The sequence below is a fragment of the Leptinotarsa decemlineata genome, unplaced genomic scaffold (genome assembly GCF_025532065.1).
Source record: "Leptinotarsa decemlineata unplaced genomic scaffold, Ldec_3_MD MMD2_tig00026340_RagTag_RagTag, whole genome shotgun sequence".
NCBI classification, from domain to species: domain Eukaryota; kingdom Metazoa; phylum Arthropoda; class Insecta; order Coleoptera; family Chrysomelidae; genus Leptinotarsa; species Leptinotarsa decemlineata.
This window is the reverse complement of record NW_027412694.1, coordinates 11665169-11690107: the sequence shown is the minus strand read 5'-3', so window position 1 is coordinate 11690107 and position 24939 is coordinate 11665169. Positions and strand designations below refer to the sequence as shown.

General features: G+C 32.5%; 2 protein-coding genes across 4 annotated transcripts in view; one reads left to right on the top strand and one right to left on the bottom strand.

Annotated features, from left to right (window-relative positions):
* LOC111510256 (DNA helicase MCM8) overlaps window positions 1–8616 on the top strand; it is a 35249-nt gene extending 26633 nt beyond the window's left edge. For 2 of the 3 annotated variants that reach the window (XM_074183642.1, XM_074183640.1), the window contains exons 7-12: window positions 74–231; window positions 2321–2533; window positions 2764–2885; window positions 6967–7186; window positions 8054–8215; window positions 8285–8616. In XM_074183642.1, the coding sequence (XP_074039743.1) occupies window positions 74–231; window positions 2321–2533; window positions 2764–2885; window positions 6967–7186; window positions 8054–8215; window positions 8285–8488 (1079 nt within the window). In that variant the 3' untranslated portion in view covers window positions 8489–8616. The remainder of the gene's footprint in view (window positions 1–73; window positions 232–2320; window positions 2534–2763; window positions 2886–6966; window positions 7187–8053; window positions 8216–8284) is intronic. The other variant, XM_074183643.1, reaches the window with a different exon arrangement.
* The window catches only part of PKD (serine/threonine-protein kinase D3), a 32840-nt gene continuing 16510 nt past the window's right edge, over window positions 8610–24939 (bottom strand). The window contains exons 8-16 of the mRNA XM_023166162.2: window positions 23879–24005; window positions 22803–22935; window positions 20714–20902; window positions 20457–20605; window positions 20173–20403; window positions 17322–17505; window positions 17026–17208; window positions 16780–16865; window positions 8610–13688 (exon numbers count right to left, since the gene is read on the bottom strand). Of these exons, the coding sequence (XP_023021930.2) occupies window positions 13578–13688; window positions 16780–16865; window positions 17026–17208; window positions 17322–17505; window positions 20173–20403; window positions 20457–20605; window positions 20714–20902; window positions 22803–22935; window positions 23879–24005 (1393 nt within the window). The 3' untranslated portion in view covers window positions 8610–13577. The remainder of the gene's footprint in view (window positions 13689–16779; window positions 16866–17025; window positions 17209–17321; window positions 17506–20172; window positions 20404–20456; window positions 20606–20713; window positions 20903–22802; window positions 22936–23878; window positions 24006–24939) is intronic.

The following is a 24939-nucleotide window of genomic DNA, read 5'->3' as shown; positions in this document are numbered from 1 at the left end:
ACAGCGGGATGACTCATTAAACTCCTTTGAAGGATGTATACTTTTATATTGTCAACACAACTCTTATCTTTAGGTGTATATGTTTGTGGAAATACTAGTACAAGTTCAGGTTTAACTGTAACTATGACCAGAGATGAAGGAGAATATGCGCTTGAGGCAGGAGCACTGATGTTAGCAGACCAAGGGTGCTGTTGTATTGATGAATTTGATAAAATGCCCACACAACATGCAGTAAGTAATTGATAATATCCGAGTATCATCTCTTTATATCAACATTGTCATCTTAATTTTAAATTTTGTTAAAGCAAAATCCTTCTTTCTACAAAATCCTTCTACAAAAACTCCATCAATTCGGTTTCCATAATTCAGCAGAACTTTTCATTAAATCCTACTTCCACACGAACAGTTTATATCTTATAACAGCTATGATTCTTTTTATTACATTCTTTTATCTGAAGTACCTCAGGGATAGAAACACGGACCACTTCTATTGTTATTATTTATTAATTATCTCAGTAATTATATCAATTGCAGATGATTCAAAAATATATCCTGTCGAAGATTGTGATATATTACAACAGTTAGAAAACATACAGACTTGCTGTGAAGTTAACAAACTATATCTCAATGCATCCAAATGTAAAGTAGTGTCTTATAGTAGGAAAATGTCAGTCATTGAGTACAATTAATGAGTAGATACCATTTCACTGTCATGTAGTACCTCAATTAAAGATCTTGGTGTAAATTTTGATCAAAATTTGTCTTTTTTCAAACACATCAGATCGAAAGTAAGTAAAGCATTGAAAGTTTATGGGTTTATAGTTCGCAATTGTAGATATTTTTCAAACATCTGCTCTAATTACTCTTCATGTAGATTACGTAAGGTCAAAATTAGAATATGGCTCTCTATGGCCTCCATTCTAAAATTGTTATAATACAATAATTGAAAAAGTTCAACGTCGTTTCCTAAAATTTATTTACTTCATATCTTATGGTATCTATCCTGATAGAGGTATTCCATATGAATCTCTTACCATAACATTCAATATTGAAAGTCTTGAATTACGCAGAAAACTTGCTGGAATAATTTTTCTATTTCAATTACTGCACAGCAATGCTATAGAGGTGTTATCTCTTATAAATTTATGTGTGCCTCATTTCAGAACTATAAGTACAAAAACTTTTTACAGCCGACTGGCCAGAACTAATTTTTACCTCAAGTCACCTATCTTTGTGTGATATCAATTTTGATTCCCCAAAATATATTGTTGAAACTGCATCTCAGTTCTTCATGGAGAATTTTTAATTTTCTTGTCTAGTTTTATTATTTTATTTTATTATATTATATTTTTCATTTTCTCAAATTGCATCTTTGTAGTTATAAAGCAAGTATATTACTTTTTGAACTTACTCAGTTAACCCTTTAAATAGTTTTCAGCTGTTGGGTAATAATAAAATATTATTATTATTATTATGACACTTGTGAAATGTGAAGTTACTCACGAGTGGATTAATTCTTAGATAGGAATCAATTTGTGAAAACTTCATAGTATCTTTCAACAGACAAAATAAAAAAGGAAAAACCACAAAGTTCAAACACTTTATAGATGATGACAACAATAACTTTTTCCGCTCATCATCAAAATCAACATTCTTACCATCACGTATTTCATCCAGTCACCGTTCCATAAAACAATATAACTCAAATCATTTAATCAAGTTCGCGTTAATAAAAAAGTTATAGTTCTGTTGGGTTGAAGAAGTGTTTTAGTTAGAGAACTTTCTATATAAAAGAATTTTTTTATATTATTTCTGTACAACATGATACCAGAGTTGCCAGGCCTACTTCTTTTTAGCAAAGCTAATATTTTGACAATATAATTGAATATGTTGAACGCAGAGCACTTCTACAGATAACAGAGAATCTATTTTTGAAGCTCTAATTTCAATATTCTGATTCTGAGTAATTGCCATTAATAAACGACATTTTCCTTAGAATGTAACATTGAGAATGATTCAGTGTGAATGGTCGACAGTAAATTACACTTAGGTGTCGTATGTTTCATTTCGTATTAAAAACCTTGTGTTATTGTCACATTAAAAAACAATCTTGTTTTTCACTAGCATGATTTGAGGTTAGGATGTGGAGAGTGGATCTCTAGATATCAGTAAAATAATTATGGAATACTACAGGATGGTCTTTTTAAGCTAGCAACTAGGCTTACATTTTTCAGTGCATATTACTTACTCTATCACCATAATATAAGCTCTACTAAAATGATGTAAGAAAGTTGTTTGTTCAGTATTATATGTTTTTCAGAGCCTCTTGGAAGCGATGGAGCAACAGAGTATCAGCATAGCAAAAGCTGCCATCGTTTGTACTTTGCCTACGCGGGCAACTATTCTAGCTGCCGCTAATCCTGCCGGGGGGCATTACAACAAATCCAAAACAATTTCAGAAAATCTAAGGATGGGTTCCCCTATGTTGTCTAGATTCGACCTGATATTCATTTTGCTTGACCAAGCCAATGAGGTGGGTTTTCTTTCATACAGCAGATGCTGAAAAAAGTATCATGCATATGGTTATTTCGAAATCGAATTATAGGAAATGAATTGTTGTGAAACAAATCATATCCAATGAATAACGGTGTCTCTGTTCTTCAGTATGCTGGTAGCATTTTTGTGTCTTATGTAATGGCTCAATAAATACGGAATATTGAAAATGTATTTTACATAGAAAAAGTATCATTTTTACAATTTCAGCAATTGGATATTTTACTCTCCAGACATATATTGGGAATGCATATGGGAAATGAGACGAGCAATGGACTTAATGATACATCTTCTGGATTGGAATTATCTACAACTGGACGAGAGAGTTTGAGGTAAATACTCAAAGAAATAATTAATATTTTTTCAAAGATAAAACACAAACACTATAGGAAAATCCATGAGACGCTCTAAGAGCGGTGCCTGTGCGAAAGTAGTGATTCAAATCAAATCAAATCAAAATATGCTTTATTACCCAAGATATAAACATCTTATTGGCAAAGTCTAGTAAAGTAAAACATGTATAAGGGACAATTAACAAATATAAACTATAAAATAATGCTTAAACACCGGAGCAGAGTATATGGACAGAACAATATTAAGTCCAGCTGAACAGCTACAAATATAAGTACATGAATTTATGAATATTAAGTAAACGTAAATATATAATTCTACACATTGAACATTGATAGCCATTTTGTGTTGGTTTCAATAACTTGTTTACACAAAGCTACATGTCAATTATTCGATAGAGCCTTGGTAGAATTCGTCCACACTATAATAGGGCCTCCCAACAAGGTATTCTTTCACTTTCTTTCTGAATTTCTTTACATTATATATTCGCCTTAAATTAATGGGAAGGTGGTTAAATAACTTCTTGCTATTGAAAATAATAGAATTTTGTGTAAGGGCTAGAGAAGGTGTGGGAAAGGAAACGGAGTAAGACTGACGTGTACTATAAGTTGTGGTGTTCCAAAATTGATTTTTATATTTTTTGTGGATGACACACTGTTTCCAAAATAAAAAGACATACTAAGGTCAGAATTTTTTGCTTCACAAATAATGGGCGGCATGAATCCCTGTACCTAGCCTTGCATAAATATCTGATGGCTCTTTTTTGTAGAGAGAATACCAAATTGAAACGAAATTTTGCACAATTTCCCCAGAAACAAATTCCATAACGTAAATAGGATTCAATTTGTGCAAAATAAACTGATCTTGTGATAGTAGTGTCCAACTCTCTTGCAACAACTCTCACTGCATGACATCCTGCTGCTAGTTTTTTACATAAGTAGTCGACATGGAAATCAAATTTTAGATTTTCATCAATGAAGAGGCCTAAAAATTTGTTTTTCTCCAAATTTTCAATTTTTACATTTTCCAAGTGTACTTCCCCTATGTTACATCTAAACGTGATCACCTTTGTTTTATCGATGTTCAATGATAAGAGATTGGAATCACACCACTCTTTAACCGTTCTTATGTCGACGATGATTTGATCAAGTAAATTGGAGGATGTACTGCTATGAAAGAGGATAGTGGTGTCGTCAGCGAAACATGTGAATTTACCACTTATGTTAACATGGACCAAGTCATTGACATAAATGAGAAACAACACCGGTCCCAAAACGGAACCTTGTGGAACCCCACTGTCAATGAAGCGTTCCTTTGATGAAATTCCATCTAATAGAACATTCTGCCGCCGATGAGAAAGGTACGTCTCAAACCAAAGTAATGCCGATCCTCTAACTCGTAAACTTCCAGTTTGCTAAGAAGCAGCATGTGGTCTACACAATCGAAGGCTTTGGTTAGGTCACAAAACATGGCCGCCGCTGATTCTCTGTCATTCAGATTGGTGTACAGGTTTTCCATGAGTGAAAATATGGCGTCTTGTGTACCTTTTGAAGACTGAAAGCCAAATTGGAATAAATTTATCACCTTGTTTTTCTCGAGGAAGGATATTACTCGTTTTTTTACCAGTTTTTCTATAATTTTAGACAAGACGGGTAGCAAAGCAATTGGCCTAAAATTAGCTGGGTTGTCAAGATCACCTACTTTATGTAGAGGAATGATTGTGGCAATTTTCAGACACGATGGGAACATACCTTTAGAGAATGAGAAATTTATTGTCTCCGCCAACACACTCAAAGCCCTTTCAGGAAGAGTTATCAGAATTTTTAATTGAATTGCCGGAGATCAAATCCATTTGGAAAAACGTTCTCAGGAAGTTTATTCCACATAAACGCCGTTCTCCAAATGAAAGAGTTCTTAAATAGCAAAGTTCGAGGTGTACTGAGTTGAACAACCTCAAAACGATGAGCAGCCACAGTCCGACGCGTATTTCTGATATGTACCGCTCTTGGTGGAATCAAATGTGCCAAGTCACTTGAACACTTCCTGTGAAAGTATCTATAGAAGAAAGATAAATCCTCAACCTTTCTTCGATGTTCCAGACTATCAAGGTTGCAAGTGATGTTCGCGTCTCCAATCAGGCGGATGGCTCTTTTCTGGATGGAATCCAGCAGCTTCAGAGTATATATAGGGGCGGAGCTCCATACATGAGAATAATACTCCAAAGGAGGTCTAATCTGAGCTCTATAAAGCATCAAAAGTTGCTGAGGAGTGTACAATTTTCCGGTTGGAACAGTGTTCTAAGCTTTTGAGTAGCAGCCTCTGCAATTCCAGCGACATGATTGTGTCCAATTTAACCCACAACAAACTTATCGAAGCACAAAGCGGACAGAAAATTATTGTTTGTCCTGATATTATTATATCCGGTTCGGAAACATTTATCTTTTTTAGGAAAACCGATGCCTGGGTTTTTTTGGCATTGAATTGAACATGGTTAATTTCACTCCAACTCGAAATCACCTCCTGATCCTCATTAAGGTATGCAACCTCGTGCTGCCGGTGAAGATGTGCATCCGCAGTCAATGTCCTGGAATTTCATTTCATTTTTATTTGCCTCAAAAAAATTTTACATTTTATAGACACGTCCAAACCTTACCCAAATAACTAAAGATAGATGATAGAATAATTTGTAGTCCTGGGAATATAATCGAGGTTGACAATGATTGTGATATGGGATATTGAAGAATAAAAAAACATATATGATCTATATACAAGATAAAATACATTTTAAGGGATGACTAAATATGAATATATAAAATGTATGAATTATATATAAAACGTAAATGTTTAAAATATATGAAATATGATGTATAAAATGTAAAAAAATATATAATGTTAATGTATAGAATGTCAAATGAATGAAATATAGATAATATATGGATATATACCGTAACAATAAAATGGGAAGTTATATTCAATCACTGTGATTATCCATGAACAAATGCCGATTTTCAGCGATCAACTGAGTAAATTCTTGGAAGTTGTAAATACAGTTACTAGATAAAATACATTTCAATTTGGATTTAAATATTTTTGGAGGTAAATCTCGAAATTGAGATGGTAAGTTGTTATAGAGTCTCGTATCAATTTTGGTGGTTTTTTGAAGCCAAATGGAATGACGAGACAAGGGTCCTGTCGTCAGCAAAGCTACATATTGGATTCTTGTTTTCTTTAAATAAATCGTTGATATACAATAAAAAGAAGGGTTGGAGACAATATGGTTCCCTAGGGAACACCAGCATTGATGGTGATATCCATCGACGGCCACTTGCAGGGAACGTTCTTTCAGGAAGCTGGAGGGGCCATACACAAAAATGATCCGACAAGCCATAGCATCAAAGTTGGCCAGCAAACCCTCATGCCACTCTTGGATTCAAACGATATATTGCATAACATGCTATGAATATAGCACAGTATATCATACTGTGTAAATCATGAATTATTTTTTATAATACTAAATATCATAAAAAATACTTCTCAATGATGGGTGAAGGACGTTTCTGATTCGGTTCTTTCACTATAATAGAAATGTGCTAAGTTCAAAAGCCCAGTTACAACACCCTAACATATCTTTTGAAGTCCGAGTTTCAAGTTCAAAAATATACTGTGTTTTATCATAAGTGTATATAATAAACTACCAGAGTATTTCAGAGCAATGCACACTGAAAAAGTAGAGACTATAATAGCTTCTGATATCCAAAGCCTTCTAAACCATTGGCAACATTTTTGAAGATATGCATAATTTTTTAATTGACCTATCTTGATATTGATTTTTGTGTTAAAACAGGTTATTTTTACTTGTGTTTCAGATCCTACTACTACTGACTTTTATCTAATCATTTTATTCTATATATACTTTTGAAATATTTTCAACTTATATCAAATGCGATGGTATTTTATATATGTATCGAATTGTATTGACATATTCTTCATTAAATTGAATGTACATTGAACTAAGCTATGTTTCTCATAGCTTGATCATCAATCATGTTGCACTTATTTCAGAGAACGCCTTCAAACAAATGGAGAAAAATTGGATCTAATACCCCATAATCTGTTCAGAAAATTTATAGCGTATTCTCAAAAATATGTTAAGTCTCACTTATCGGATGAAGCTAAAACTCTCTTGAAGGCGTTTTATTTAACATTGAGAAAACAATTCCAGACTGGGGACTGCACACCAGTTACCACAAGACAGCTGAATTCCCTGATCAGATTGACACAGGTAAATCTAGCAAATTTGAATGGTTTAAGACTCATTTCTCATTAAGTCCAGAATGTAATTTTTTTTAATGAATACAATGGCATAACTAGGATAGGTGGTATTGATGGCGTCACTCCAGCCAAGAAAAAACACTTTAAAGAGGTCGATTATAATTTTATATAGAACATGGAAACAGTAGCTCCTCTTGTAAAATATGTAAAACCTCTCATTTCTAGCTTTAGTAGCAGCAAATTCGGAAATTACGTCTTTAAAATTCGTATGCTACATTCAACTCTATTTAAATTATTTTTCCTTGATTCATTCACTATACTGTTTGTTGCTCTTGTTTTAACGTCAGTAATATAAGTATTTGGTTACATTTTGTTTACGATCAGATAAAATAATGCTGATATACTCTTTGAATTATTCAGGCTTATATTTATATAAATATAATTCCTGTTCCTTTTTTTTATCAGATTAACTACACTGATTTATTGCAAAAGCTGTCAAATGACGTCACTGATTAGTTTACAATTAATCTGTTGAAGATTATTATTAGTGAAACAAACACAATAACAAACATTAAACACTTTTGGTGATGATATAAGAGTTGAATAGTTGTATAATCAGTTCAGAAATTATTTTCAATAAACTGTCTCAATTGGATCCAGGACAGAATGGAATCTCATGAAGATCACTATTTTTTAATTTTTTCTTCAGCTTCACTCAGTTTTGGAGAACTCCCTCTATATGGGAATCACGTTATATAACGACTATCCAAAAGTCTGGAGATAGAAATATGAATTATTGACTGTATATTTGAATGACCTGAAAAAGTCTTCTTTATCTTATTGATAATTATTACTTCTAATATCTACATAATTTCAGGCAAGAGCCAAAGCTGAATTAAGAGAAGAAGCTACCAAGGAAGACGCCGAAGACGTGATTGAAATAATGAAATTCAGCCTAATAGATATTTTTACAGACAGTTCTGGAATATTAGACAAAACTAGATCGCAAAACGGTACCGGAACTAGCACAAAGAGTCAGGTAGGTATTGGAGTTTTATTTTTTATGATTAGTAAATTTTATGATTAGTAAAATTTCAATAATTTTTAGATTACGAAGTTACTGAGGTTAATTCAGCGAAAGTCTGATACAGAATCAAAAGCTTTATTTTCCACCAATGAACTGAAAGAAATGGGCGAAATGGTAGGAATCGGTAAAAACAAATTTTTCACAGTTCTACAGAATCTCAATATTCAAGGTTTCTTGTTGAATAAAGGTCAAAATCGATACCAACTTGTAACAGCTGATGTGTGATGATTCGTTTATACTATTTGAGTTTTTAAAAAAATTAATACTGTTATGAATATAAGTGTTGTATTCTGAATTGAAGTGAAATTTTGTACTGATATAAGGTAAGAGAAAAATAAATACTATGTAAAATTCGTAAATTTTATTCAATTACTAAGTTGTATAAATAAAACACAAAAATAATACACATATTAAATAACATAAATAAAAAAATAAATAAGAATTCAGGAATGATAAAATTTGTTCAGCCAGTAGTCTTGATAGAAAACTGAATAAAAATTATATTTTTTGGAGTATTAGGATTTATGTCATTTACCAAAAAGTAGACACATTACTGAAATCTCTCAGAATCCTTTCTTGAAAAAACTTTCTAATCTGAGGTTACATTAGTATTCAGTTGAATACTACAAGACATTTTCATTGATGAGATATCTATAATGATTTTTGAAAGATGTGATACATGTGTTTTATTGGAAAATGCGCATATGTTATGGGGAGATGAGGGGCACTCAGACGGTTGATTTAGAAAAAAAACATTAATATCAATATAAATATCATTATAAAAATAACAGGGTTGCAGCCAAACAAATGAAGGGCTTCAAAATTGCTTCATTCCTATTTCAATCACACTTACTTACAAGTTGACATTTATATTCAGAAATTTGTTACTGAGCATTACTGAGAAAATGTCGTTGCATAGAATATAATTATGTAGGTAAATATCAGTAGTAAAATTATTCTGACAGATATTATGAGAAAGAAAATTAGCTTGTAATAATTGCTGAAATGTTTTTTTGTCTTCTGTTTGAATGTATATTATATTTGAAAAATAGACTTTGACTTGTGTATATCTTTTCCTTCATTTATGGAATTAGGTTAATTTTTCATACACACCATTTATAAAACTCTCGAAATTTACAGAATTGAGATTAAATTTGAAGGAATGATTATTTGAGAAGATTTGAAACAGCTTGTTCGATCAAATATGATTTTCTGATGAAAAATAACTCATACTCTTTCAATCTTTTTGATTTTAAGTATTCAGTAAGCTGCGATTTGTTCAAAAGTGATGTAGTTGTTTGTAAACAAGTAGAAGTTTGAAAACTATAAATAATGAAAACACAGCTTTTGACCACGTTTTCTATAAAAAAAAGGATGTAGGGGTGGTTAAAGTTTGTGATACATTCTGCATATTAGTTTTGATTTGGATAATATTCGAGATGAACTTGTTTGAGAAGATTTCAAATGACTCAAATAAATTTTTTCAATAATAATGTTATTGCTTGGTTTACCTTAAGAATATGATATACTAGTTTGTAACTTAAAAACTACAAATATGAAAACTACGATTTCAAGTTAGATGGTTTGAGCATGTTCACTTCAAGAAGAATATCACACAAATAAAGTTTAAAGTGTGTCCACTGAAGTAGCATTCACAAACACGAATTCAACTTTGAAATAATCGGAAAAATCATATTTGGTTTGTCACTACTGTGGGAAAAGACACATCAAACCTAAATATCATGAAATGAATTGAGAAATGAAGGAAAAGGTGACTCAAAGATAGATAGCAAACAAAAAAATACAACTACTGAGAAATTGTTATTTGTATTTGCTTTGAAAACTTCTCCATATAATGATTAGAACTTGATTATAGATTCAGGAAGTATTTCTCATATGTGTGAACATTAGGGCTTAGCGACATTTATAATAGTAAAAACGATGTCACTTTAGCAAATAACCAAACTATACAGTGTTGGTTCAGGAAATGTCAAGGTTGATTTTACAATTAATGATTGCCCCAATAATCATTGATGTAATGTGCGTTCCTGATATAGCTACCAATTTACTTTCTGTCAGTAAAATTGCCAAAAAAAGATTAAACATTTGACAATGACATATGCCGAATTTATGAAAATTGTTCCATAATATAAATTCGGATGTTACGGTTACAAACATTGAAGGATTATATAAGTTAGATTAGATTTCGAATGAAATTGCATTGCAAACAGTGGAAAAATATGTTTCTGATCAAGAAATCGCAGATGCTATTTCAGAATCATCGGGATTCATTGCTGTATCATCAAATACGTGGCACAGGCTTCTTGGTCACTTAAGCTATGGTGGTATGTGTGCTCTTAAGAATAGATTGGCTACAGGATGCGTACCATGCATTGCGGGAAGGCAGAAGATGAAACATTTTCCCAAAAGTGTAGTAAACAGAGTTAACTTTTTAGATGTCATTCACCCTGAATTTTTTTGGACCAATGTTTGAAAAACATGAGACGGAACACATATCTTCTGACATTTACTGATAAGTTTTCAAGAAAGAGCTTCGGATATTTACTGAGAAACAAAAATAAACTCTTTCATAAATTCAAAAGCAATGGTGGAAAATCAGATTCATTTCAATATCAGGAAGTTGAGAACAGATAATGGTGGGAGATATTGTACTTATGTCTTTAATAATCACCTGAAACATCAATCACTTCTAAGAAAAAGACCTGAAAATAAAAGCATCCGTCTTGAGTACTTGGCAATTTTTTATTAACACTGCGAATCCAACAAGTTCGTTCCCAAGTCATAAAAGCAGTAATGAATATCTCCATAATATGGATATGAAAAGAAATGTATTGGTTTTTTGCTTTTCCATCTTTATAAAAAAATGTGGGAATCTTTCAAGCAATTGAAAAAATATCTCTATACTCGAAGTTTTTACAAAAGTATTGAAAAACGTCTGTGGTATTCCCCTTTTTGAAAAAAAATCCATTAAACATTAAAAACTACAGGGAATTGCTTTGCTTTCTGTTTTTTTGTAGACATATCTACCAGAGTCTTGATAATCTCTCTTTTCTGTTGCGAATGATGATCGAAGTGTTTGTTCAAATATTGGTTCGTATGGGTTGGCTTTCTGTATACTTCATGCTCCAGTCTGCCACTCTCTCGTCTTTTCGCTAATACATCCAGAAAAGCAATTCTCCCTTCGTCTTTTTTCTTCATTGTGAACTAGATTTTCTGGTTCCAAGAATTCAATTTAAAAATACTTCTAATGGCAAAATTAATTATTCTTAATAATTTCTCATTCAAATATTTACTTACAAATGTAGGTTAGGTCTTTAGACCTAAACTACAACTTTAGTACTATTACATGTTTTATCAAGTTATTTAGATGTGTATGCCAATGGAAGTGCTCATGAATATATGAATTTTGGCCTGGAAGGCAATGAGGCTGTTGACTCCCTTGCAAAGGAGGATGCTGCAAGCAGCTTCATCGGATCATAGCCTGTCATTCGCATCGCTTTGAACACCTGAATGGCAAGAATATTTATGGACTTCTGGCAGAATCTTCCAGAATTGGCTCACTCCAAGGCGTTTATTCACCCTTCGAAGCGTGCAGTTGTTGGACTACAGTAGGAATGAACTACGATGTCTAACAGACCTTCTTACAGGTCACTATCATTTGAATCATCAAATGCAGAGATTCGGACTGTCGGAAGACAGCGTGTGTCGCCTCTGTTTGTAAAATGATAAAACAGCAGAGCACATACTTTGTACCTGCCCCGCTGGGGACCGAATCAGCTTTTTAGAGTTCGGCAGAGACGTACTCTTACCATCTGACCTGAAAGACCACTCACCATACAAACTAATCGGCTTCGTTAAGAAGCTGGGTTTATTTGGTCGAGTGTGAATAGATGTGAGCCACAATAAACCCTTGCGGGTTGCGGTGGACGGTCGAGTAGACCCACTCACTTTGGACCTAACCTATGAATATTGTATAGTTTTTTAATTTTATTTCATTTGCGGTTTGGATTTTTCATTGTTGTGTTGAAAAAAAGGGTCCGTTATTTATCAACTTGTTTGATTGAATTATCAAATCTGGAAAATAGTTGTCGGATATTAATAGATTCTAATCATCAGCATATTTTGTTATCTGATAAGGATCATTATTTTTATCCTTGAAAATTTCCAAAATATCATTCATAAACACCAATAATGAAATAAGCTCGGTTATGCTTCCCTTTAGAATTCCTTTATTGTTTTTCTTCGTATCTGACTCAACACCAATATTATCTGTGACGATTTTTACTTTTTGTATGCAGTCACTTGAATGAGATTCAATAAGGATTTAAGTGGTAGCTGGGTTTTACCTTTTGATTGGAGACACTGCTTTCTATAAAATGGTTAAAATATGCTAAATATCTTAATTCATTTGTCTAATGACATTGACAGTTAGGAATCACACGTTAAAAGATCTCGTTAGTGCTTAGCTCGCACAAATTTCTCAACTTCTGAGAGTTGTCGTTTGTATGGGGGCGACAGCTTATTAACGGAATACAGATTTTAAACAGACAGAACAGAAAGACAGTTGTGACGACAATCATGATCACCAACAATGAAACATAAATGATTTCTGAGAATGAAATATAAAACCTGGCCTCAACTAATGCTTATTGAATATAGTCACTTAGGAAGAAATATCATTTGGTACACCCTATTACCAAAATATTTACATCTGAGTCAAATTAATAAATATTAAAATTTTGTGCAGAAATACTGAATATATTAAAATTACCTTAATTGTTCCTGCTCTTTTTTAAAATTCAAATAAAGTTTTAAAATTTTAATGATATAGATATGGGTTCCTTTTTTATATAGTACTCGACACTAGATTGGAAGAAGAATATATGTATCAAATATGAAAAAAAAAGTTGAACTGTGATTTGTTATAGCAGTTGAACAACGAATGAACTGATCAAAATTGATCAACTATCCTGTATCTTGGTTATGAAGAATCTGTGTTCCATTAAATATAGGTTATTTAGAACTAACCGGGTGTCCCTTATCTACCCATAACGGATTCGCATTTCATAATGAAATACCCTCTACCTTGTTTTTCGCATACTAATCATGAGGTTTTCTGTAAAATGCTACTCTTAGATAAACTTTTTGAAATACTTCCAGTAACCGTCAGTTCTAAATGCTTCACTAAGGTAGTCCAATTCCTTGTGCTAGTAATTCATATTCGAATTTTGGTTTCTCATGTCCTAAGACCACGAAGGCACTTTTTGACACTGTGAAGCCAACTCTTTTCAGGTCATTGGGAAGATCTATGTTGCTCCCATCTCGCATCATCCGATTCGTGTGTTAAATATCGCACACCCACTTGGTTTTCCAAGGTCCTCAGATCACACCATGTTTCGTAGTCCTGAAAAAAAAAATTATTCTCAACTAATGATCAAGATTTATAATTTTTTGTGGATCATATATCCAAATATGTTGTAGACGTTTAATTTATACAGATTTAAATTCAACTTATATTCAACAAAAAAGAAAGGTCTATTCTACCTACTCTTAGTAGAGCTTTTGATCTTATTGATGATACTCTGCTTTTGGTTGAGTTCAATTAATTTTTTTTTAGAGGAATGACAGACAACTTGCAAAAATTTTTAGAAGTTTGAGTACAAAAAAGTTGTCATTGAAATTTGACAGGCCGATGGAATTTATTAAGTGCACGGAATAGCGACATCTCAGTATTGCGGGATCTCGTATCATTTTCCAATCCCGCGTGTTGCGGGATCCGTAGGATTAGCGGGACCGGAAAGAGACATGCAAACGATCGCCCGGTGTTGCGCGGCTCTTAGCGGGGAGTGGTATGTGAAGCAAGCAAGAATCAGTGTGGAAGCCATTTTCCGGGTTTATTGGCCGTGGTCTGCAGGTTGCTATGCCTGACGTTTCGTCAGGCATAGCAACCTGCGGTAGACATTATCAAAGACGATGTGGTGAAGGTTCTCCCGTTGTTACGATTTTCATTGCCTCTTCTTTTCTATAGAAATTATCCCTGTGGTTTTGAATTACTATCCAAGAGTATATAGAAGGCAATAGAAAGTCAAAAAACAGGGATAAATTCAATAAAAAAGTCATAAAAACCTACAGACCACGGCCAAAAAACCCGGAAAATAGGTTTCACACAGTTATCTCCGGCCGTGAAAGTTTACATCATTTGTCTATCAGTTTCAAAGAGAACAAAAACAAACATAGTTCATCTGCGTGAAATATTCTTACTAACTCAAGATTTGACTGTTTCATATTTCCGTGGAGTTTATTGGTACAGTCTACTATATAAAAAAAATAAAAATGTCTAGTTCAGTGCAATACAGTGACCAACAATTACACAGATATTGTAATCTGAGCATAATTAAGAAAATTTAAGCAAAAAAGGACCCGAAAATACAGCGTCGTCATCAAGTACGAGTACCCGTTCATCGTTCCGTGTGTTATCTCCAGAATCGCAGCCAAATTCGACGTTAAAGCGAACGAAGATCACTGGTCTCATGCTAATAGTAAAACTGAAATAAATGTAGAGTTATGTTGATTAATTCATTGTTTTATTTGCCTTATGGAAATACTAATATTTTCTACTGATTGATAATCAATCTGTAAAAAATGTATCCAACTGTACTTCCCACAATTTATTGAGTTTTCAGGAATCACAATAAAAATGTCGATAATATTTTTCAATCATTTTTTTTAGTTCATTCAAAACTGCAGCATTTGGGAAGTAGCATCAAATGCTCTACTCAAACACTGAAAATACTGCATTCAAATCAATACCATAACTAAGTATGAACAGAATAAAAAAGTGATTAATCAAAACTGAAACTTGAAAAAAAAATTGATGATGAATATACGACAGTCTAAAAAATTGATGAATATACGAGAGTCTCAAAAATGATTATCAATATCTAGCGTGTTTTTTAGTTTTTTTTAACTATATTTATTCATAGTATCACTTAATTGAAGTTGGGAATTTTTCCTTAATTTGGAGGAAATCACAACATATAAAAATAATAGCCCAAGTGAACAGTTCATGCCTTCATTTCTACTGACTACTAAAAACCCTAAAAAAACGTTGACATATAAAACGTAACCTCGTATCCATACAAGTACGCTGCTTTTTACAAAGTGCTACAATTTTAAACATACACATTACATCTTCTCCTCAAAAAATCTTCACTTATCTGTAAAAATATATACATATAAAATCTAATATTATACTAAACACTCTGGAAGTTTTAGCATTCGCTAGAGTCTAGTATTTTTTTTCTCAACAAAACTTTTCGATGTTCCATGATTTGTAACAATATCATATGATTGAAAGTAGAGATGCGCCGAATAGTGGTTTCACCAAATACTATTCGGTTTAACCTTTACCGAACCGGATATTCAGCCGAATCATTCGGTTTAAATATTGATTTGAGGTTTAAAAATAAATGTTGATATCAGTTTAAAAAAGAAATGTGGATTTGATTGAGGTTAAAAAAAAAAGTTGAATTCAAGTTTAAAAATAAATGTTGATTTAATCAAAGTTTAAAAATAAATATTGTTTTGACTTGAGGTTTAAAAATAAATGTTGATTTGAAGTTTGATTGCTTCATTTTATCAGCTTTATTCAACACATTCTTCATAGGACTTCTTTGACTTGTGAAACATAATTTGCTTCATTTCGAGACATATCATGTAAATTCCATTGCGCAGCTAATTTTGATTTCACAAGATGATTTTTTTTTTCGAATAACGTTTCCATTGAATATTTCGTAAAAATTTGTGAATTTTCTGTTAATATGCTCTTGGTATGCTGACATCCTCAGCAACTTCTCTAATAGTGACTCGACGATTCTACATAACAATTTTGTTCATTTTATCAACATTTTCATCGATTGCTGATGTGCTGGGACATTCAGGACCAGCGTTCTCATTCACATCTTCTCGAATTTCTGTGAAAAACTTCGATATTGCCTTATTTTTTTAAGTCCACGTATACTGCTTTTCTTATGCGTTTCAAAATAACCGCCTGTCACTGTTTCATCAGTTTTAAAAAGAACAAATCTGTTATCTTTATAGTAGAATTTGAGCATATTTTGAGCTTCTGAGATAGACGTTTTCAAATCTGATTGATCATTTGATATTGTAGTTAGTTTTTTGAATTATTGTTTTTTCCCTGCTATAAACATTGTATGTTTCTTGGGAAAATAAATTGTTATTATCATTATTATTAAAATGATTGTGTAACTATCTCCCAAGAAACATTTTTGTTGGTGTTAATTTTGTTGTACAGTGTGGAGTTGAACAATAATCAAAATAAAAAATTATTTAATGCCATATTAATCGTTACATTATTATAACTCATCAGAGCATTTTTAATGCCTTTTTATTTATGCCTACTACTCTGCCTAAGCATAGCTTTCAATAATGCACAATGATTTTTTGTCTATGAAGTATGTACTGAATTGATTTACCTGTAACCAGATGTGCACCAATGATTTATCAACTGTGTACCTTTTTCTCTGCTTCACTTGAAGTAAATTATTGATGAGATTGATTGCTGAAAAAAAGGAATTAAATTATATAAAAGGTCTAACTTGTAATACATTCACAAATAAGTTATAAATACGAAATCGATGAACATAACTGTAAAAGTTTAAGTGAACTATAATTATACATGCTGTATGTTTCTTAGAATTTCTAACGAATATGACTATTACCATCTGAAGAAATTTCCTTCCAAGGATTTGGCGGATACATAAAAGCGGCATTCTGAATTTGTTCGTTGATATCTTCATCTTCATTAAAGGGAAAGGTGCCACTGAGGCTAACATAAACTATAACACCCACACTCCACATGTCAAGAGATCTATTATAGCCTTTGTTTCGAAGAACTTCTGGTGCTGAAAATAACCATAACATTCATAACTTGAAGTTAGAAAACATTTTGTAAATAACAAGATTTCAGTTGTGCCTGTAGACACATAATGACTTTGGTTTTGTCTAAAACGCTCACCTAAATAAGCTGGTGTTCCTACAACTGATCTTCGAAATGATTTTTCTCCTATGATTCTGGCAAATCCAAAATCGCAAAGCTTTACTTGAGGGTATTCGGCATCTGAACTGAGTAGTACGTTTTCAGGTTTCAAATCACAATGGACAATATTCTTGCTATGTAAATGCTTTAGAGCTACTAATATCTGTGAATATAACAGTGACGATAATTAATGATTATGAAAAAATATAATTGTTAATACAGTATAAGCCCTAACAATTTATGATATTGTAAGACTCTCGCTTGATTAAATTAAAATGATTAAATTTTTTCAAATAAATCCATATTTGACTGCCTTTCACACATTCACCACAGAACTCGTAAACCTATAGAGTATGTATCAAGACTAGAAAGCATATTCTCTATGGATCTGTGTTTGAAGATGAGCAAACTATGAATGATGGCAAAGGAGTTGAATTGAGTAAATCAGGGATGTGTGGTGCTGCAAAATGAAATGTGTTGAAAAGAAAGGTGTGTGTATAAAGTAGACCAACATCAGTTGCAGTTTTGTATGTAAACAAAGCGGTGTTGTCAGATATCAGAGCAGGATGGAAATGGTAAATAATGTTGTTTTGATCTCCAGAATTGTTTCTCAATTTCTGAAAAATAAAACATACAAAAAAGGCAATGAGTTCTGCAGTTCTAACAATAGTGTAGCCTATCTGGTTGTCAGAACAAGTGACATTTATGCTTTTATCAATGTGTATGTTTACGAAAAGTTACAACGTGAGTAGTAATGAGCAAGTTTGATAATCTCTCAACTTCCATTTCTATCTACTCAATAAGGGGCTCAAATGATTTCAAACCATAGGCTGAAAAAATTATATAGGTGAAGTGCAAAAAATTGAGTAATAAAAGCAATAGTGAATTATTCATTAAATACTATCCATTTAGAAAAAATCCCCGGATAACAAAGATGAGGGACTATTCCAAGATATACTGGTGATAAAAAATGCCTGCAAGAGGCTACAATTTGATGTGCATTGAAAAATGACCACCATCATCCACTAAACTTTCTTGTCTAAAGACTCGTTACATTCCACTTAAGTAAAGCAATATTGACAAAAATGTTAACAGGGACATAGCTGAAAGCGATGGATATTCTTCAAACATAGTTGATAAGTAAATTAAGAAATGTCAAGTGTTGTGAATCCCCGACTTTTCAAGAAGACAATATCAAAGCCTATTGTTGTTTCCTAAGACCAAGACTGCTGTTGTGGAGTAGTTTGGAAAATAAAGACTGCAACTATTAGAGTTAGTGCTGTTTCTTGGTTGAACTTTCATCACTGAACTCTATTAAGCTATTATGAGTTCTCATGGAGAAATTATTTCAGCTCTCTTTTATTGTTATGGTTATTTATGCTCCTTATGTTGAATAAAATATATCTAAACATTAGGTCAGTAATACATAATTTGATATTTATCAGGGTTAGCACATGTATGATAGAACTGGCCGATACTTGATGAAAATCCATAAATAAAGTACTCAAAAAACACTTTCTTGTGAGATTTTCACTAAACAGTTCTACAGAAATGCAACACGTGTTTCGCCATACAATGGCTTCTTCAGGCGTGTCTTTAATAGTAAAGTAAGTTTACTAGTAGTAAGTAAGTTTACTAGTAGTAAAGACATGACCGAAGAAGCCATTGTATGGCGGAACACGTGTTGCGTTTTTGTAATACTGTTTAGCGAATAAGTTACAGGATCAGAACAATTAGTCAAATTTCTCATTTTGTTTTTCAATATAAACAACCGATCCCTGTCGAAATTCTGTTACAGATAAGAAAAGTTTCCAAGGGCTCCCACGCTTTGTTTTATGTATACACCATACTGTTAAATCATTAGTTGTTTGAAATGACGGCATACGAGACATGTTCAAAAAATAAGGTAAATTTTTATTTTTCTCAAAAAATATTCTTTTATTCTTCAATATTCATTTTTTCTCCTTCAAAGCAGTCCCCTCAAAACAATTCTGATATGCACTTTTTCGAAAAAATTGCTTGGGATATGCCAGCCGATATGCTGACATCCTCAGCATCCTTCTTTAATAATGATTAGAGGATTCTCCATAACAAATTTCTTCACTTTCTCAACATTTCAAGTGTTTTTGAGCACTCAATTCCATTTTTTGATGCAAATTGTTTGATCAATTTTTTTATAGCAGAAAATCGCCGAACACGCTTTTATGCCTCGCACCAACAAACTAAACATGCTAAATAGCTGTGAACATATGTTCGAGACGAGTATACCAACATAAATTGAAACAGACACCTTTGTTTTTGAACAGACCTCGTACAATCAAACAAAATGAGTAATGAGTAATAAGCAATGTATTTGTAATAAGCCACGTATTTCATAACATCCAATAGAGACTTGGTTTCACAGGTCATTGGATTTTAAACTATCTTCAACTAATATTTCATGAAATTCACAATTAAATACATTAACGATGTTTTCCAAATGTATGTCTTTAATTTATCTACAATAAGATACAATATAACATAGGAGTAAAAGATTCAAGTCAAATCAGTCTTTTATTTTTTGGTTTCAACAGCTTCATAAGGCTGTTATTTGGAGCATGGTAAACAAATTACTTCGAATGCTGATAAACATTAAATAACTGAAATATATTAAAACTCCACAATACTTCAACATCTTTGGTTACATTGTGAAATTTTTTGTTATCCTTCAACAAATTGTTTTGAAAATCTTTCCAAACGATTATCAGTAAAAAGCACAGTTGATATAATCAATTAAAGTTGAATCAATAAAGATGTATTTCTGAAAAGGAACAGTTACAAAGAAACTCACTTGAGTAATTATAAACTTTGTGACCCTTTCAGTCAGCCTGCCTTTATCATGTGATAATATCATTTCCAGCATATCACCTTTGAGTTTCTCCATAACAACAAATATCCTTTCGGGTGTTTCAAACATACGCTCTAAATTAACAACTCCTGGGTGGGACAAGTTCTGAAGAATGGCTACTTCGTTTTTGAGTTGAGCTTCTTGTTTTGTTGGAAACCTTAATTTATCAATGACCTACGAAGTTAAAGTGAAAAAAAAAGAACTTTTTGTGGTATTCTTGGTAGTACTTTGATTGCAACAGGTCTCACAGTTTTTCTATGTACCCCACCATATACAATACCAAACTGTCCTGATCCAAGAACTTCATCCGGGTAAATCTGATAAATCTGACTCATATCCGTTATATTTTCTTCACTAGCACTTGTTTCTTCATGTTCTGAAAATGGGAAAAGTATATAAGATAACTACAAACGTTAACTTTGAGCCACCTTACACCATCATCTGGTTCAATGACCAATCTGGAATTAATTGAGAATTTACTCACTTGCATTGGCTTGTACAGGTACTATTGCTTGTCGAATGGTAGATTCCCAACTTTTAGCAAGATAAGCCCCAACACCACTATCAGGAGGTGGAAGATTAACTAAAGTTCCATCTTGCAGATCGTACAAAGGATCCTGCCCAACAAAGTAGTCTATGTTGGCAGTTCTTATCTCGAAACAATGCATATATTCTGAAATGTAATGAGACCTTAAATAATAAATTGAAAAGGGTATATTATTAGGAGGGATCAATTTTTGGGAAAGGTTTTGACTTTCTACTTCCACATCTTTATACAAATGTAGGAATCTTCTAAAGAAAGGAAAAAAGCAATTACATTCAAAAAACAATTTTTTATGCGATTTTCACTAAACACGTGTTTCGCTTTACAATGGCTTCTTCAGGCATGTTTTACTCTATACAATTAATTTCAGAATACCCTTTACACATCTTTGCGAAGAATTTATTCTAAAATCAATTGCTTCCTTCCTTTCTTTGGAAGATTCCCATATTTTTTGTATTAAGATGGAAAGTATGACAATATATTTTCTGGTTTATCTAATAATAATATAAATGCAAGATAAACTATAGAAAGTTAAGCTTTCGTAGCTACTTTTGAAAGTGTTTGTATTTTTGAGTTTTTAAGCCTTTGTTGAAATTTCTTTCTGACATTTTTCCGTCGCGAGTGGCTGTCTTGTTTACAGGTTTGTGTTAACATTTTCAAGTTTGGAGGTACACTGGCGGGATTGTGGACAGTGCTGCCGCAACGTCAATTCAAAAAGTACCGAAATTTACAAGAAAATAGTACCCAAAATGTACTGCGCAAGACTAGGCATGGCACATGCGCATAAGTCATTTCAGACCAAATGCCAGTAATGCCAAACGTATAATAATGTTATCCATTTAAATTCGGAAAATATATGGAGTAAAAAATTTGCTGGAAACTAAGAAATGTTCCTTAAGAGAAAGATCATAATCAGAACATTTGATAAAAAGGTGTCTTTTTCCTTCTTCGAATTGCTCTTTCATGATTGCAAATGTGTTTTGTTTTAATTAGGTTTCTGTCACAATAGAATGAACAATACTAAAGACGTTTTCAAGTAGCTAGATTCGAGAATTCATTTTTACCTGTCCATATTCCTATTTATTTTGACAAAACAATAAAACCAATTTATCAAGGTGAGGTTTAAGGTTAGAAGTTGAAACTGCTGTTCTGCTGACTGACTGACAGATGACAGAACCACAGTTCACAGGCACAATACAGAGCACAGGCTTAAATAATGCAGATTTATGATGATAGCTCGCAATTTTGACACAAGTACGGTATTTGCTGATCTGGAACTTGAAACACGGAATTGCATTGTTGCCACACATATTGTTGTTATTTTTTACTGTACTCGATGGGAGTCAACGTGAAAATGTAAAAAATTGGGATTACAGTAAATAGTACCGAATAGTCTACATATTGACCCGGGTAGTATCTTCGTATCAAAATCATGGAATAGTACCGAATGTGGTACAATAGTACCTTAACGGCAGCACTGATTGTGGACGCAAGCTATATTAATGTTTGGGCGGTCAGGAGGTGGAGGCCATTTCTGACTAGTCATGTGTGGTTTTTTTAGTCATCCAACTAAACAAATCCTTCTAGCCTAACACCCCACCGTGTACCTCTGAAGATTCCAACCATTCGTGCCTACAAAACAGACGACGACCTAAAAATCCAAAACTACAAACAATTCCATAAACTCTTGACACAAGAGAGTATTTTTTATCATAGGAACATAATCCAGCTCCATAGATTTTTTATCAAAAATAATTTATTTAAATGGGTGAATCTGTTATGAAAAAATCACAAATGCCTTTAATTAATATTAAAAATTGAGAATTTATATCAATTTAATGAATAGATATAATTAATAGTAACAATAATACTACAACTTCGAACAGACCTCAGTTGATAGTAAATAAACTAATTATGCTGGTATTCAAGAAAAAAGTGGTATATTCTGCGATTTGACAATTGGAGCATTAGAATGCCATTTTGGAAGTGTTGAAAGAGACAAGAAGTATTTTAATAGATCAGTACCTACCTCCTTGCTTGAGTCTTGCTGTATCTATTGTCAAAATCTCAGAGAGTGGTATTTCTTTGTAGTATTTGGAACTTTGTTCACTTTGAAATAGCACAATTGATTTTGTATCTAGTCGCCAAAAATGTCTTCGTACCTACAATAATAACTATCAACATAGCTACTAAGCCACGTCATATCAAGAATTTAGAACAATCACTATATGCACACATTAACAATACCAGAATTTTTTTCAATAAAATAGTCACTATTTTCACTCAACGATATAGGGATTGACATCCAAGCTGAAAAAATCTTTTCACATAATCTCAAAGTTGTATTATCCAGGAAAACAATATTACTTCTTCTGGGCAGAAATATGTTTGCATGTGAAAGAAAAAGAAAAAAGATAGTATGGACTGCATTGGCAAAGCACCATGGGAAGAGCCATTAAAAAATCTGTGAAATCTTCACTTGATAAAGCAAGAAGAGGAAAAGTAAAAGCGACTGATTTTAATTAACTTGAAGTCAAAACTCTTTCCCCAATTCTTTCATATATGATACGGAGTGAACCAATTTGTAGATTGTCGGTATTACTATTTCCAAAAATGTGATTACCAGTCAAAGCCTTCACCTGTTTTGATATATTCAGCCTACCTTTCAAATTACGTCTAAAGATGGAAGTTCGTAATAAAATATTTATAATAATAATATATACTTCACTTTTATTTTCAGTATGCAGTCATATAAAACAATAACTATAATTGTAATATGTGATACATTTAGTTAAACCCAGAGACAACTTGAGTGTAGTTTGTCAAGATTCTCTGTAAGGTGTATAAGGGTCATTACTACTAAGAGTTACTGAATAAAAAAATATCATAAATCCTTATTCTTTCAGAACCGCTAGTGACTTGACAAGCGATTGTTTATTTTTGAAAAAAGTCTGGTGTACGCGAAGAGGATCCGCTGAGCAACAGCAACACATTCTTCAAAACTACTTATTTCATGAAGAATTTCATCTGTCATTTTGTTCAAATTTTTGAGGAGGCACATATACCATAACCATCGTTGGTGTGTGAGTATGGAAATTACCTTACCATTTTATCTTTGTTGGTGAAGTGGACTAACCAACCTTCTTTGATAACTTTTGAACCTCTTCGTTTAGTATGTTTTACAGATTGGACTATTCGTTGTAGTGGAATGTTGGCACTTGGAGAAGAGGAACTGCAAAATAACACAAAAATTATACAGAGCTAGATTTGTCTGAATTAATAATAAATGTTATTGCTACTGCCTGTGCTAGAAAAATATGTTGTTTTAATTAGATTAGTCAAACATTAAACATTCATATGTATTAACAAAATAAACTGTTGCTGGATGACTGGGAAGTATTCGCAAACTTTCATACATGTTTGTCAGATATAATTCAATGTTCATTATACTATTAGCCGGAAAAGTAGTTTTCTGGCAGGCATTAACAAGACCTTTATATTTAAGAACCCTGACAAATATGAATGTTTTGAATCTTCATTTTGAAATATTTATTTTCTTAATACATCATTTTCTCTTTTCTTATTCATTTATAGCATACAAGAAAATTGAACAACTCACTAATTTTATATCTTTCAGGTCTTAGAAATCAATAGTGCTACAGGGCATCTAGGACACTAAAAGTGTGTGTATGTGTATGTGTGTGTGCACGTGCGTGTGTGAGTAATATGAATATATTTTTTTTTAAGTAGATATTTCTCTCTTCCATTTTAAATCTAAGATCAATCAGTAATGATACTACATAGTCAGAAATCTGAGTAAAGAATAATACAGTCATGAATATTTCCCCTAATCAGTGAAAAATCTCCTGAACTTTCTTTTTGATGGTAAGATTACACTATACCTAGCCTCGCAGTATGCCAAGTCGCAAATATCACGGGACAGCCCTCTTATATTTGTTATAAAATGTGACAATTTTTCAATTGTCTTATAACTTTCCTTTAATTTCGTGAAGGTCTATAACACTCTCAAATAAACTATAATTTCTTACACTTCAGGGTGTTCAATTTCCATTTTCTATCTTTCGAGAATGTTTATTTTAGTATAGGTGATATCTGACAAAACAGCAAGGAGAATTTGGAACAACTGGCATGAAAACTTTCCCCTC